The sequence below is a fragment of the Leptosomus discolor genome, chromosome 9 (assembly GCF_034619465.1).
Source record: "Leptosomus discolor isolate bLepDis1 chromosome 9, bLepDis1.hap2, whole genome shotgun sequence".
NCBI lineage: Eukaryota > Metazoa > Chordata > Aves > Leptosomiformes > Leptosomidae > Leptosomus > Leptosomus discolor.
Genome location: NC_141399.1, coordinates 13917330 through 13931955, shown reverse-complemented (window position 1 = coordinate 13931955; position 14626 = coordinate 13917330). Strand labels below are relative to the sequence as shown.

Genomic DNA, 14626 nt, shown 5'->3' with positions numbered 1-14626 from the left:
GCTTGGTGTCTTGGCTTGGTTTACTCCAAATGGGAAAGGACTAGTAAAATGCCAGATCTGGCCTAGCAGTGGTCCTACCTGCCCTTCACTTGGATGAGTAGTCTTTTCCTACCCCTGGGCACTGATAAAACCCTTCTCTGACTCTTTCCCCCCCTGCCCTGCTATGGGAATGCCACATTTCCTGGTTGATGTGTCACCAGCGGCAGGGTGCCTGAGCTGCCCCTGGGCTGGGAGCAGCAGAGGAGGAGCAGGGCTGGACTCCTCTGGTCCTCCAGGGACCCTCCTCCAGTGTTGGAGGTGCTTTCCCCACCCAATGGGCTGCCCCAGGACCCTCTGGGCAACTTTGCAGACCAGTAGGTGGAGATGGGCCTCCAGAGGTCAGATGAGAAAAGCTGATCCTGATGAGGAGGGAGGAGGGCTGGAGATATGGGACTTTCTTACTCTGACACCCTCTCCCTTTGGACGTCTCTCAGTTTGCTGTCCTGGTGTCTGGTGTGCGTGCCAGAGTTGCTCCCAGCTGGGGTTTTGGGGAGGAAGGGTTGTGGGAAGCTTGGACAACTTCCAGTGCTGTCAGGGTTGGGTGCTGGCAAGGTCTATGCTGGGCTACGGAAGGTGTAGGCTGGGGCGGGAGCTCCTGGGCTGGTCTCTAGGGCAGGACGGCGCCTTCTGCCCTGCAAATGTGCTGTCCGGAACAAAAAGAAGGAAGGAGGATTAAGCAGTTGGGGGGGCCCTGGGGCAGGGCACAGGGACAGGTCGGGCTTGTGCGCTTCGTGCTCAGGGCTGAGCAGCTCTGTGGACACCTGAGCTGTTGGGTGGCTCTGCCCAGGCTGGCGGGGTGACACCTGCAGCTGTGGTACATGTGGTGCCCTCGACACTGAGCTGGAGCTGGGTTCTGAACTTCCTCTGCCAGCCATGCGATGGACCAGCTGGGAAAGCTGAGCTGTTGCAAGGCAGACGGAAGGAAATCCTGGGTGTATTGCCAAGTGTTGCTGAAATGCTTGGCCTTTATCACCTCCCAAATGTCACATCTGAACATCATTGTGACCAGGAGAGTGGAAGTCTTGGTCTTTATTAGAAAGCTGGACTTTGTCACCTTCAAGCCTGCAGCTCCAGAGATGGGACTTGTGGCTTTTTTGGAGCAGTGTTGCTGGTCCTGGCTCTTCTGAATGCTTCGTAGCACCAGAGCAGTTGAGCTCATAAAATGTGAAGGACTTGGCTGAGTAGAGCCTTCCCAGAGGTCATGCAAGCCTGGAAGGCTGTCAGTCTTTGCGTCACTGGAGAAGAGGGCAGGGGGGCTGCGGGGCTCTTCCCCTGCCTCCCCTTGGGCCCCTAAAGGGGAGATAAGCACAGAGCTGGAACTGAAGCTGCCTGCTCTAGGAGGCTGCTGAGCATCTCGCCATGTGTAGCAGAGTCTCCTCCAGCTGTGTACCTCAGCTCTGGGACCGGCTGTGTTTGGGTGATGAGATGGGAGTCACTGGCCCCTGGAAGTCCTCGGGGCTTGGTTTTCTCTCCAGAGCCTGGCCCTTGTGGCTGGCAGCACCCATGGGAGCTCACCTGGGGACGCTCCGACATCGCAGCTCGCGGCAATCTCAACCTGTGAGGTAAGATGCTGCGAGCCCCTCTGACCCAGAGGTGAGGGCCCTAGCTGGACCGCTATGGCATGTCACCCTGCTGCCTTCCCGCTGCCCTCACCTGCCCAATACCTGCCTGCAGGAATGCCACCGGTGGTTTGCCTTCGAGGTGATGCTCCTCTTCAGTCTGCCTCGCAGGCCGGTGCCGAGGGCAGAGCTGTGCCCTCGCTGAGACATGGCTGGTCTGCCCACCCCTCCTGGGGAGCAGGGAGACCCCTCTGCCTGCAGCCCTGCGTGCTCCAGCCGGCTGCTTGAGCCTGAAACGTAGTGCTGCTGCTGCCGGGCCTCGGTGGTGGCATCCCCTCCAACCCTTCAAAACCTGCAGCGTCATCTCTTGACCAAGGAGACAACTGCGCTGGGTGCTGGGATGCAGCAGCCTCCTCCCGGTACCCGAGGTCGCTAGCAGGCGCTCAAGCTTGGTGTGGGACTTGCATGGGCAGCGGGGTGGTGGCTGGCCTGACCTGGCAGCTGCCTGTCCTACATCTAGACACAGAGGGAGGCTGCAGCCTCCCAGAAGCAGAACATGGCTGGTCTCTTCCAGGAGCACAGCTGGCTCCTCTTGCTGACTCTAGCCGAGGGCCTTTCTTCAGGCAATAAAATTGCTGCTCTTGACCCTGCTCGTGCTCCAAGGGGCGCAGGGATAAAGCAGTTGTGCAGGGATGGGGGACTGCTCCTTTACAGGGAGCACCACAGGGCCCTGCGGTCCCCAGGCACCATCTGGCTGCTGTCCCTCTGTTCCCTCCCCAGGCACCGGGAGCATGTCGGCGCTCTGGGTACAGCACCTGGGAAGGGCTGGCAGCAGCGCCGGGGTGACACTTTCCTCCCTTGCTGGTGGAGGCAGCCGAGCAGGACCCCGGTGCGAGGCTGGTTTGGGTGACAGCCGGCCCGGCCCGAGGGGAGCGCTCCCTGCTGTGGGCTTAACCACAGCCGGCCGCGGGGTACCCTGCGACCGCAGCACCCCCTCCTTGCCCCACCGCCGAGAGCGAACGTGCGGGCCCGGGCTCCTGTCCCCTCTCTCTCCTGCAGCCCCGGTGTGAGCCGAGGGGCCCCGCTGTGCGGAGGGCCATGGCGAGCGTGGAGCTGCGGCTTCCCCGCGCTCCTGCAGCCGGGCGGAACAAGATGGCCCAGATCCCTGGCGAGGCTTTATGCAACCTCGCTGCTGTGAGCTATAAATAGGCACAGCGGTGGCTCCGCGGGGCGTGCGGTGGGCCTCGGCTCCCAGCGCATTCCCCGTCCTGTCTCTCATGCTCGCAGGCCTGCGCACAGCTCCCGGGGCGGGGGGAGCGCCCCACAGCCGGCTTTGGGAGGGAGGTGGGAACTGCCCCCGCTCTAACTCGGGTGCTGTGGACGGACAGATGCCGACTGGGGGGGGGATCCATGTTGCGAGGCACCCCTACACCGCATCACTCCCTCCCCCCCCCGTTCAGCCGAGTGCCGCTGCGCAGGGCTCGCTCCCCTCCCCAGCCGGGGAACCCTCGCTGCTCTCCTCCCGCCCTCCCCGCTCGGCGCAGCGGCCCCCGGGAACAGGGCGCAGGCGGGGGCCGCCCCCCCCCCCCCGCCCATCTCCTCCGCGGGGACCAACGCCGCACGGCCCGGCCCTCCCCGCCCGCTCCCCGGCGCCGGCAGGGAGCACACGACAGCTCGACGTTTTTTAACAATTTATTTGAAACGACGATAAATGAAAAAAAAAAAAAAACCCAAACAAAAAAAACACAACGAAAACAAAATCCCCACCCTCCCCCCACCCCCCAAATTAACCAAAACCAACCCAAAACCGATTAAAAAAAAAAAATTAAAGGCCATTGAAGATGCGACCTGAACCGGCGGCCCGAGGGCCCCCCGCAGGCTGTGCCGCCAGGGGGCGGGCGGCCGCCCGCCGGCCCTTTAAGAGCGCCCCGACGCCGCGGCAGCCAATTGGCGCCCAACGGGCCGTTGCCATGGCGCCGGGGGCCGGGAGCCAATAGGGGGCGCCGTGGCTTTTCGAAATCGCTGCGAGCAGGCACGGTGCGCCCGGCGGGAGGGGCGGGGCGGGGGCGCGGAGCGGGCCCGGGCGGCGGGAGCCGGCCCACGTGGCGCGGGGGGCCGCGGGGGCGCCGCCGCAAAATGGCTGCTATGGAAACCGGGCGGGAAAAAACCCTGTAAAGCACCGGGGAAACGAGAGGGGGGTGGGGTCGGGAACCATCTACACGCGGGGAGGGGCACGGCCGAAAACAAAAGGGCGCGATCGGGGAGAAGCCGCGGGGTAGGGTGGGGGATGGTGGAAAAAATAAGGCGCCGGAGAGGGGGAGGGGAAGGGAAGGGAAGGGAAGGGAAGGGGGGGGCTGGAGCAGCCGCAGCCCCGCTCACCGCGCACGGCGGCGGCTGCGGAGCCGAGTCAGCAACACAAAGACAAAGCGGGTCCCCTGGGGTCCGTCCTCAGAGCAGTCTGTGCCGCGGGGCTCACAGTCCGGGGGGAGGGGGGGAAAGGGGGGCGGGGCGGCGGAGGGCTCCCTGCGCCCCGCTCTCATGCCTTCCTGCTCTTGAGTGCCTTGGGCTTTGCGGACTTCTTCACCTTCTTGCCCCCGGGGGACGCGGCTCCCTTCTTGGTGGCCTTCTTGGCTTTGCCCTTGTCCTTCTTCGCCGCCGCGCCGCTGGCTCCCTTCTTGTGGGATTTCTTCTCGGGCTTCTTGCTCTTGGCCGCCGGCTTCTTCTCCGCCCGCCGGGACGTGGAGGCCGTCGCCTTCTTGTGTGACTTGTGGGCGCTACTGCCCGCGCCCCCGTCGCCGCCGCCTTCCAGCTTCTTCCTGTTGAGCTTGAAAGAGCCGTTGGCGCCGGTGCCCTTGACCTGGAGCAGCGTGTCGTTCTGCACCAGCGCCTTGATGGAGTACTTCAGGTAGGTCCTGCCGTTCTGCTGGTCGAACCAGGCCACCTTCTTGGCCTCGTTGTAGATCTTGGCCAGCGAGGAGCCATTGCGCTCGCCCAGCTTGCGGATCGTCTCCACCACCAGCTGGCTATATTTCCCCGGCTGGTTCTTCTTCTTGTTGTTCTTCTTCTTCTTCGACGGCGACAGCGAGGAGGAGCCACCGCCGCCTCCTTTCGCCTTCTTAGCGGCCGCTTTCTTCTCCGGAGACAGCGGCACCTCCTCCGCCTCGGTCAGGGGCAGATCGGCTTCTTCTAGCTCCACAGACATGGTGCCGCGGGGGCGGGCAGGGGCAGCCGCGGCGTGGCGGAGGCCCGGCGTGGCGGAGGCCCGGCGCGGCGCGCTGCTTTCTTTCTCCGCTCGGCTCCGCGCCGCCGCCGCGCTCTGGTAGGGCGGGCGCCGTCGCCGCCCTTTATATGAGCGCGGGGCGGACCACGTTGAGAACAACAACAGCCTGGTCCGCCGCCAGCTCCAACTTGTGCTTCTTGGGGCCCTTTCGCGGGGCTCCCGCGCGGCCTCCGGGCCCCCCCGCGCCGCCCCGCTCGCCCGGCGCCCCGCGCCCCGCCGCCCCCCACCCCGCCGCTGCCCCACCGCCCCCCACCGCCCGCCGCCCGCCTCCCCCCGCCGCGATTTCGGGGGCGCGCCCGGCGCGGCGGCGGGAGCGAGGAGGGGGGCGCCCGGCGCGGCGGCGACTGAAGCCTCGCGGCGGCCCCCCCGAGCATCGCCGCCGCCGCCGCCCGCCGCCCAAGAGGGGCCGCCGCAGGGGGGGGGAGGTGGCAGGCGGCGGGGGGCGGTGGCGGCGGCGCTAGCCCCGGGTTCTTCGGAGGGAACTAACACAGGCGACGCCCTCCCGCGGCCGCCGGCAGCAGCGCGGAGACGCCGCGCCGAGGCCGGGGGTCCCCGCCCCGGCGATGGGGGCCGCCCCCCTACCGACCCCCACCCTCGCGGCTGCCTGGACCGGGCCCCCAAAGGGGGATCCCTGCGTGTTCGGTGTGCCCCCCCCCCCCCCCCCCCCCGGCGGGCATCGCCCCGCAGCGGAGGATGCGGGCAGCGCGGCGGGTCTAGGTCGGCTGGCGGTGGGGGGGACTGGGGGGACGCCCGGCTTGGCACAGTGCAGGGGGGGTTGGTGAACCCCTGCCACCCCTGCAGCCGCCCCGCGCCGCGGGGTGCGGGGCGGCTCCTAACCCCGCTGCAGGCCGCAGCTCCGCATGGGCTGGAGGGGGGCAGCAGTGGTGCTATGAGCCCCCGCAAATACACCCCCCCCCCTTACCCCCCAATACCCTCGGGGGAACAAAGCTTCGTGGGGGCGGGGGGGAGGTGTGCGCAACGCCCTCCGTGCAGAGCCCTGGTGTCGGCCCTGGGGGGGGCCCCTCTACCCCCGCGAGTGGGATCCGTGGGTGGGCCGGGGGCGTGAGCGCGCGGGGACACCCCCGGAGCCGGCACACGCGTGCCCGCGGGGGTACCCCCCCCCCCCGACACATGCACACGCACACGTAGACACCCGCACACACTCTCGCACCCCGCCCCCCTGCCCACGCACGCCGCACCGAGCCCGCACAGCCCCGCCGCCTCCCCTTCCTCTTCCTCCTCCTCTCCCCATCCCCCGGCTCCTCTCCGCCATTTCCCTCGCCCGGCCCCCCTGCCACCGGAGGGGACGAGCCCCTGCTGCCCGCCGTGGTGCGGGTCCCCGCGGCCGCCCGCCAGGCATTCCCCTTGCCGGTGCCGGATCCTGCCCGGTCCTGTCGTGCCCTGCCCCCCCCCGCTGCAGCGGGGTGCCCTGTCCCGCCTCCTGCCCCCCCATAACAGCGGGGCTCTCTGCCCCCCCCCCAGCAGCCGTGGCCAGGCACCCCTGTAATGAGTTGCGCCCGGCCTCTGGGAGCAGCGAGGCACTCGGGCAGGAGGAGGGGCGCGTCGGCCCGCACGGGTGCAGGGGGCCTGGGTATGCGGGGGTGTGTGTGTGCCGCGGGTCCGGGTTCCCCCGCAGTGGGAGCCCCCCGGCCCCGGGACGGGCAGCACCGCACGCCCACCCCAAGGACGCGGCACCCACCGCCCCGCCTGCGCGGCCGCAGCGGTGCTGGGGGGGGGGGGGGGGTGGGGTTCGGACGTGTGATGTACGGGTACGTGTGCGTGCGTGGAGCGTGCAGACGTGGGTCTGCGTGTGGGGGTCTAATGCCGTAACCACACGGAACCCCGCGGCTAAGCTGGCTGTGCGTTGTGGTTGTATAGGGGGGTGTGTATGCCGTGTGTGCGCTATAGGTGTGTAATGCAGGACAGTACTATTTGTTGTAATAGCTATGTGTAAATTTAAAAGAACTGAAAGTGCACGTATACACAAACCCCTAGGTATATATTTTTAAAATGGACATAAACATATAAATATTTATATAAAATACATATGGGTGGGGGGTGAGAGCGAGGCTGGGCAGGGCAGCGAGCTCACGCAGCTCCGTGCGTCTGTGCAGGTGTGCAGTGAGCGCCTGAACCCCCCACACACCACACCTGGGGTGTCCCTGCGAGCTCTCCTCTCCCTCCCCCCCAAAGAGATAGTAGGAAACAGAACACACATGTATAAATGTAAGAAGACATAAATATTTGAATAAAATATGTGGGGGGAGGCTGTGTGTCTGCGTGTGCTTCTCAGAGAGGGAGAGATACACAGAGAGTGGGAGAAAATAGCCCCCCCCCATATGCACATATACGGACAGAGAGCACAGCTTGCTCACATACAGGTCTCTCATATACGTACATAACAGAGCTGCTCACACATAAACACACGCTTCTCTCTCACACGCTCTGTATGTGCATGCATACACATATACTGAGGGACAGTGAGCTGTTCTCACACAATTACTCCTGCTATATATACACACACATGTATAGGCATATATGACTTCTGTCTTGGTGTATATATATATATGCATATATGCATGTATACTTATATAAAGAGAGAGGTAAGAGGTTATCTGTCACTATATATGCCCATATACATATATAGGCATATATAGAAATGGGAGGATAAGAGAGAGAGCATGCTGTTCAAACACACAATAGCCTCATTATACACAAACACACACATATATGTATGCGTATATATACAGATATCGGGGCAAGAGACCTGTTCTCTTGCTGTCTCACACACATTTCTTTCTCTTGACCCCTCCCTGTATGCACATATATATATATATATATATATATATATATACACACACACACACTGAGAGAGCAAGCGTGTGGTATTTCACACACAGAAACACACAATACCCCCCCTTGATCTATAGAATTGCATATATACATCTATACTTAGCTGTTTGTGCACAAGTACATACACAGCATTCCCTCTCGCTGTGTACATCCATATATGCATACATACGTACACAGTGTGAGCGAGAGCTGTTCACACATTCCTCTCTCTTTTGCTGTCTCTATATAGATACATATGCATATATACTTGAGAAAGAGACCATGAGCTGTTCTCTCACACATGCACATTTTCTATCATTCCCTTTATCTCTCCCCACCCCATATACATGTAGAATATCTGGGGTGTGTAAATGTATGCGTGTGTGTGTGTGTGTGTGTGTACTCTCTCTCTGTATGGATATACATATGTAAAGAGCAAGCGAGAGTTTTTCTCACACACATATATAAATACTGTCTCTTTGTATATAGATGCATATATACTTATATACAGAGACTGTTCACACATAATTATATATGCATATATACATACATAATTAGAGAGCCCTGCTTACAGAAACACTATTCTCTCTCCATATATATGCCTATATATCTATACTGAGCTGTTCTTACACACACGATACTCCTTTCTGTTGCTGTATGTATACATACGTATGTATATATACTCTCCATACACAGAGTTGTTCACGCACACGTAGTTCTCACTGCATACATAGACTGAGGGAGAGAGCTGGGCACGCACGGTTCCCTTGCTATACACACACACACACATTTACACGTTTGTGTATACAGGGTGGAGGGAGCTGTTCACACACCTAATTTGCTCACTACATGTATATACATACATGTACTTAGGGAGAGAGCTGTTCACACGCAAATTCTCTTGTGCTGTATATATATATATATATATACACACGTGTGTATATTCACAGAGAGACAGAGTTGATCACTCACACACCACACTCCCCCTCTCTCCCCATAGGCAGATATACATATATAGATATACACGTATGTGTACTGTATTATGTGTATATATATACACACACATATATACATATATACAGGGAGAGCTGTTCTCAAACACATAACTCACTACATATTTATATATACGTGTGTACTTAGGAGAGAGAGAGAGCTGCTCACACAAATTCTCTTGCTATCTATAAATATACACATATATACATACATACTTATATGTACACACAAAGCTGTTCACACACATAAATCACTATAAAAATACACATGTATACATATATAACGATCTCATATATATGTATATATACATATACAATCTTAAATCTTGAGGAATATATATATGGATACATATACAAAGAGGGAGTGTGAGAGATGTTCACATACACACAGAGGTCTGTCACTGGATACACACACACACATGTAGAGAAAAGGGGAGAGAGCTGATCAGACACAATAGTCTCACTACACACACGTATGTGTATGTGCTGGTATGGAAGGAGAGAGATCTGCTCTCTGACACACACTCACCCACTCTCTCTGTAGGCACACACAAAAGTGCATGCACGTTTCTCACGCACGCGCGTGCGCGCGCACACACACGCTACCCCTCTGCAGAAAATTGCATAGCTACATCTCTACTTCACACAAAAGCAGGTACAGTGCTCTCTCTCTCTCTCTCTCTCTCTCTCTCTCTCTCTGCACAGATACATATATACAGAAAGAGCTGTTCACACACATTGTCTCTCTTGCTATAGCTATATATTTGGAGATTTTATATATATATATACACACACATATATACATAACAAAATGAATGAGAGCGATTCATACACACAAACACCTTTTCCACCACTCCCCCCCCAGCCTCTGGGGTGCATAAGTATATGCACATATATGTATGTAGCTCAATATATTCTCTCTCTGTATCTATATGCATAAGTAGAGATAGCAAGAGCCATTCTCACACAGACTACTCTCTCTTGCTATATACATATGAATATATAGATGGATATACATATACAGATTGTTCACACACAGTCCTCTATACATAAACATACATATATAATTAGAGAGAGCGCAGTATTTGCACAAAAACACACTATTCTCTCTCCATATGTATGCATACATATGTATATACTTAGTGAGCTGTTTTCATACACAATACTTCTCTCTTGCTATCTCTCTATATGTATATACACATATATGTCCTCTATATAGAGACTGCTTTACTGCTTTTCTCACACACACACATCTCACTACATATATATATAGATACAGATATAGACTTAGCTGTTGACATAATTCTCTTCCTATACACACACGTACATATTTATATACATATATATATATATACATATACAGAGACAGCTGTTCACTCACAGAATTACATATTCTCTCTTGCTATGCACGTGCGTGTATATATATATACACACACACACATATATATACTTAGATATTGGGTGGGGGGAGAAGTAGCAGGTCTCTCGTCTCTCTTGCCCCTCTCCCCCCTACATACATACTGAGAAAGCTGCTCAGAGAACTGTTCTCACACACACAATACTTTCTTGCTATATATACAGAGGGAGACTGTTCACATGCACGCAAACATAATTTCTCTGCATATATATATATATATACATACATACACACAGAGGCATGTATTTTTCAAGAGCCCTGTTCACACTTCCCCACCCCCCTCTTTCTTAATCTATGTCTGTATGCGCACACATATACATGGAGCGAGAGCGAGGTGTTCTCTCTCTCTCTCTCATACATCTATACTTAGCTGTTCATGCACAAATACATATGCAGTAGTCTCTCTTGCCATATACACACACACAAAGCAAGTGAAAGCCATTCACACACATTATTCTCTCTTGATGTGTGTGTATATACATTCAGATATATTTGCTTACATACTTGAGAAAAAGAGCGAGAGCTTTTCAAACACACACACACACACACACACACACTCTTTTCTATCATTCTCTGTCTCTTGCCCCCCACCCCCATGCATAATGTCTGGAGTGCATAAATATATACAGATACATGTTTGTATCTTGATTTATATTCCCTCTCTATGTACATATCTACCTGCCGTATGAAGAAAGGCTGAGAAAACCGGGTTGTTCAGCCTTGAGAACAGAAGGCTTAGGGCAGACCTTATTACCATGCACCAGTACATAAAGGGCAGCTATCAAGAAGATGGAGACTCCCTTTTTAGGAGGAGTCACATGGAAAAGACAAGGGGTAATGAGTATTAGTTACTCCTGGGGAGATTCCGATTGGACTCCAGAAGAAACTTTTTCACCATAAGGACAATTAGGCCTTGGAATAATCTCCCAAGGGAAGTGGTGGATTCCCCTACACTGGATGGTTTTAAGACTCAGGTTGACAGGGTGCTGGGCCATATAGTTTAAGCTATATTTTTAACTGGAAAAGTTTGGAACAGATGATCCTTGAGGTCCCTTCCAACCTGGTATTCTATGATTCTACGATACAGAGAGAGAGAGCACACAATAGCTGCTCTCTCACACACACACTACTCTCTCTTGTTACAGATACACCTAGATAGATTTATATATACAGGGAAACTGTTCATATATAGAGAAAGTGCACATATGTACATACAGAGCGAGAGCATGCAAGTTATTTACATGCATAAGTCTTTCACTACATATATAGAAACAGGGATAGAGAGCTCTTCACACACAAGTTCTCCTGATACACTCACACACACATATGTGCATATATATACAGAATTCTCACACACTTACTTTGCTCTTGCTATAAATACACACACATATATGTATGCATATATACATACATACTTACACATGGTGGGGAGAGAGAGTCCCCCACTCACTCACCTCTCTCTCTGTACATCTACTCACCAAGAGAGAGCACTGTCCACACAAGCATACAATGCTCTCATGCTATATATGCATAGATATGTTTATATATTATAACATATATAATTAGAGGTGGTCTCACACACATGCCCCCACTATCCCATCTGTACATCTATGCTCAGACACACAATACCTGCTCTCTCTGCGTGCATCTATACATTTATACTTAAAGAGAGCGTGTGAGTGAGAGCTGTTCACACACATACTCTTTCTCTTGCTATATACACACACACATGCATACGTATAAGGGAGTGGAGAGTGCGCACACGCACTATTCACACACACACAGCTCCCATCTCCTGTATCCCCTGCCACATAGACTTTATTTGCTTACTTATATATGTAACTAAGTGTGTGCGTGTGTATTTGTTCATAATTTGCTGTTTCCCCTCCTCCCCTCAAGAGAGAGAAAAACACCTGCACAGATAATGGGAAAAAATACACCACCCTTCCCCCCTCCCCCCTTCCCCCTGCAAATGCATGTGGGGTATCCGTGTGTGAGGTTGCGATCTCTCCCACGCTCTCTTCTGCCCCATATATAATATCTGGGATGCATATACCTATACTTATACATGTGTCTGTATCGATCTTCATATATATTGTCTGTCTGCATGTGTGTGTATATGGAGCGAGCGCGCGAGGGAGGCCCCCCCAACTCACACGCAGATATCCCCATATCCACCTCTACATCAAATTTATTTAATTATTTATTTACGTGTCTGTATTTTCTTTCGTTTTCTCCCTCTGCCTCCCTCCCCCTCTCTTCCTCAAAGAAATACAAAAATAGCAAAACTACACATACACACATGCACCCACATGTATATGACCCATTTATATATATAAAACACAGAAATATAGAAATAATATATGAATATATATTAAAAATAGATAAAATAGATATATAAACCACACATATATGAATGTCTAAATATAAAAAAAAAATAATATGGGGAGTATCTGTGTGTGTAGACAGAGCAAGAGAAGGAGAAAAAAACCACCCATGCACACATGCAAATACAAACATGTAAGTATAAAATAATTTGTGTCTATGATCATGTCTCATCATATTTGGGGGTGATTGAGAATGCACAGACATACACACACATTTGTATGTGTATATCTCTATCATCTAGCATCTATATGTCTATATATATATTCTATATCTAATCAATCTATACATTCATATTTAAGTGCTTTTATATAAATATATAAATAAAATATGTATAAGGGCAGCCATATCTATGTGTGAGAGAATTTTTTCTCTTTCTCTGAATATATGTGCATACGAAGAAATAAACACTTGATGTTGCATGTGTGTACATCTGTAAGCCTGCAACCACGCATGTCTCATAAATGGAAACCTACAGGCAAACTCACTTGCGCTGCCTCGGAGCCTTGGGGTGTGTGTCCGTGTAAGTGTAACACAGCAGCACACACACGCGCACACTCTGTGTCAGTGCTGTCTTGTTTCTGCTCTCGTTCCTCCCTGCTCTTTTGCTCTCTAGCTCACAAATGAGTCTTGATAAATGTCTACATATACACATTACTGCTTGCGTAAATGTGTTGGAATAGGTAAACCATGTACACCCAGATGTTTAGCTACAAATATTTCCATGTACCTATGGAAGCCTGAACATGTTTTTGTGTTTATAGCACACGTTTCCCTGTGAGCACCCCAGGGTGCAGGTCAGGCAGGGGGTCTGTGCACACCTGGGTGCTGGAGCCCTGGCCACATGCCTGAGTGCCAGGGCAGGGGCATCAGCAGCTGGTGGCAGCCGTTTGGGGCTCCAGGTGTGCAGGGACAGGGCTGGCACCCTGCCTGCCCAGAGTGGCTGCGGCAGCACGTGCTGAGCTGGCAGGAGTGCTCCTGCTGCGGCATCAGGGCAGGTTGCAGCGCAGGACATGTCCAGCCCCAAAGCCCACCTGGGTGCCACGGCCAAGGCATGCATCGAGCTTTCCCGCCCTGGGCTTCACAGCTTGGTAACTCCGTGCTGCTTTCCATGTACAGAGAGGGCAGTCGGTGTTATTTCACTTGATGCTACTCCCCCACCACAGCCTCTGCGGCACAGATGCGGTTCTCCGATTCCCCAGCTTTCACACTGGCACCACCACCTCACAGAACACAGCTGCCTTCGCAAACGGCTCCAGGCCCTTGGCAGGGAGCAGCCACAGCCACCGAGCCCCACACCTGGGCGCCTGCTGCAACCTCACACGTTTTCACCCACTGGCAGGGGCCAGGGTCACATCACTTTGCAAAGTCAAGGTGGTGGTTGTAGCTATTTATTACACTTGGTGTGGGACTGGGGAACCGAACCCCTCCCCTTGCACCAGCCAGCCTCCTTTTTCGGGTCTTCCCCTCCTGCCCAGCCGGGACCTGGACAAAAAGCAAAACCAGCCCTAGAGCTCAGCTGCCTTGGCTGAACACCTCAGCCTCTTCCAGGGCACGGCTTCCTCTGCGATTTGCCCAGCAGCAAGTCACCATCGCTGCACCTGCAACTCACCAGGCAGAAAGGTCAGCACAGCAGTAAAAGCCACGAGGTCTCATTGATGCGAGGAGTGCGTTTGAACAGTGGTTTTAAGCACACTTGCACCCTGCAGGGACAATGGGTCCAGCCAGCTCCTCCAGACCACAGCGAGGAGGAGCACGTCTTTCAGAACACAAGTCCCCATCTGTGACACCATTAGCATGAGCCCTGAGTGTAAGAGCAGGGCACCAATTCTCACACTGCTTGCCTCCTGCACTGGCTTTTGTATACTTGTGTGCATACGTATCCTATTCCCACTTGCAAAAACATTGGTTTGTAGGTGGTAAAGGGAATCCTCCCCTCCACAGCTCCTACCCTCTGTGGGACACTGCCTTGTGTCACTGCCACTTTATTTGACGGAAGAGAGATTAAACAGTATCTCTTCAGGGCTCATCCACAGCTGCCCTGTGCAGCCCTTCCAGCCTCAGCTCCACCACCCAAGGCCAAAGCAGCAGGAGGTAGGTGCAGATGTCAGACCACCCCCTT

The 14626-nt window shown here is 54.3% G+C and overlaps 1 protein-coding gene across 1 annotated transcript; it reads right to left on the bottom strand.

Annotated features, from left to right (window-relative positions):
* Positions 1–4129: 4129 nt before the first annotated feature.
* Positions 4130–4802, bottom strand: H1-10 (H1.10 linker histone). Its single transcript, XM_086469932.1, has one exon. The coding sequence runs from the start codon at positions 4798–4800 to the stop codon at positions 4135–4137; it is 666 nt and encodes a 221-aa protein (XP_086326058.1). The 5' UTR covers positions 4801–4802; the 3' UTR covers positions 4130–4134.
* Positions 4803–14626: the final 9824 nt, after the last annotated feature.

Coding starts and splice junctions, on each gene's coding strand:
- H1-10 (XM_086469932.1), bottom strand. CDS start 4,800: ATGTCTGTGGAGCTAGAAGAAGCCGATCTGCCCCTGACCGAGGCGGAG.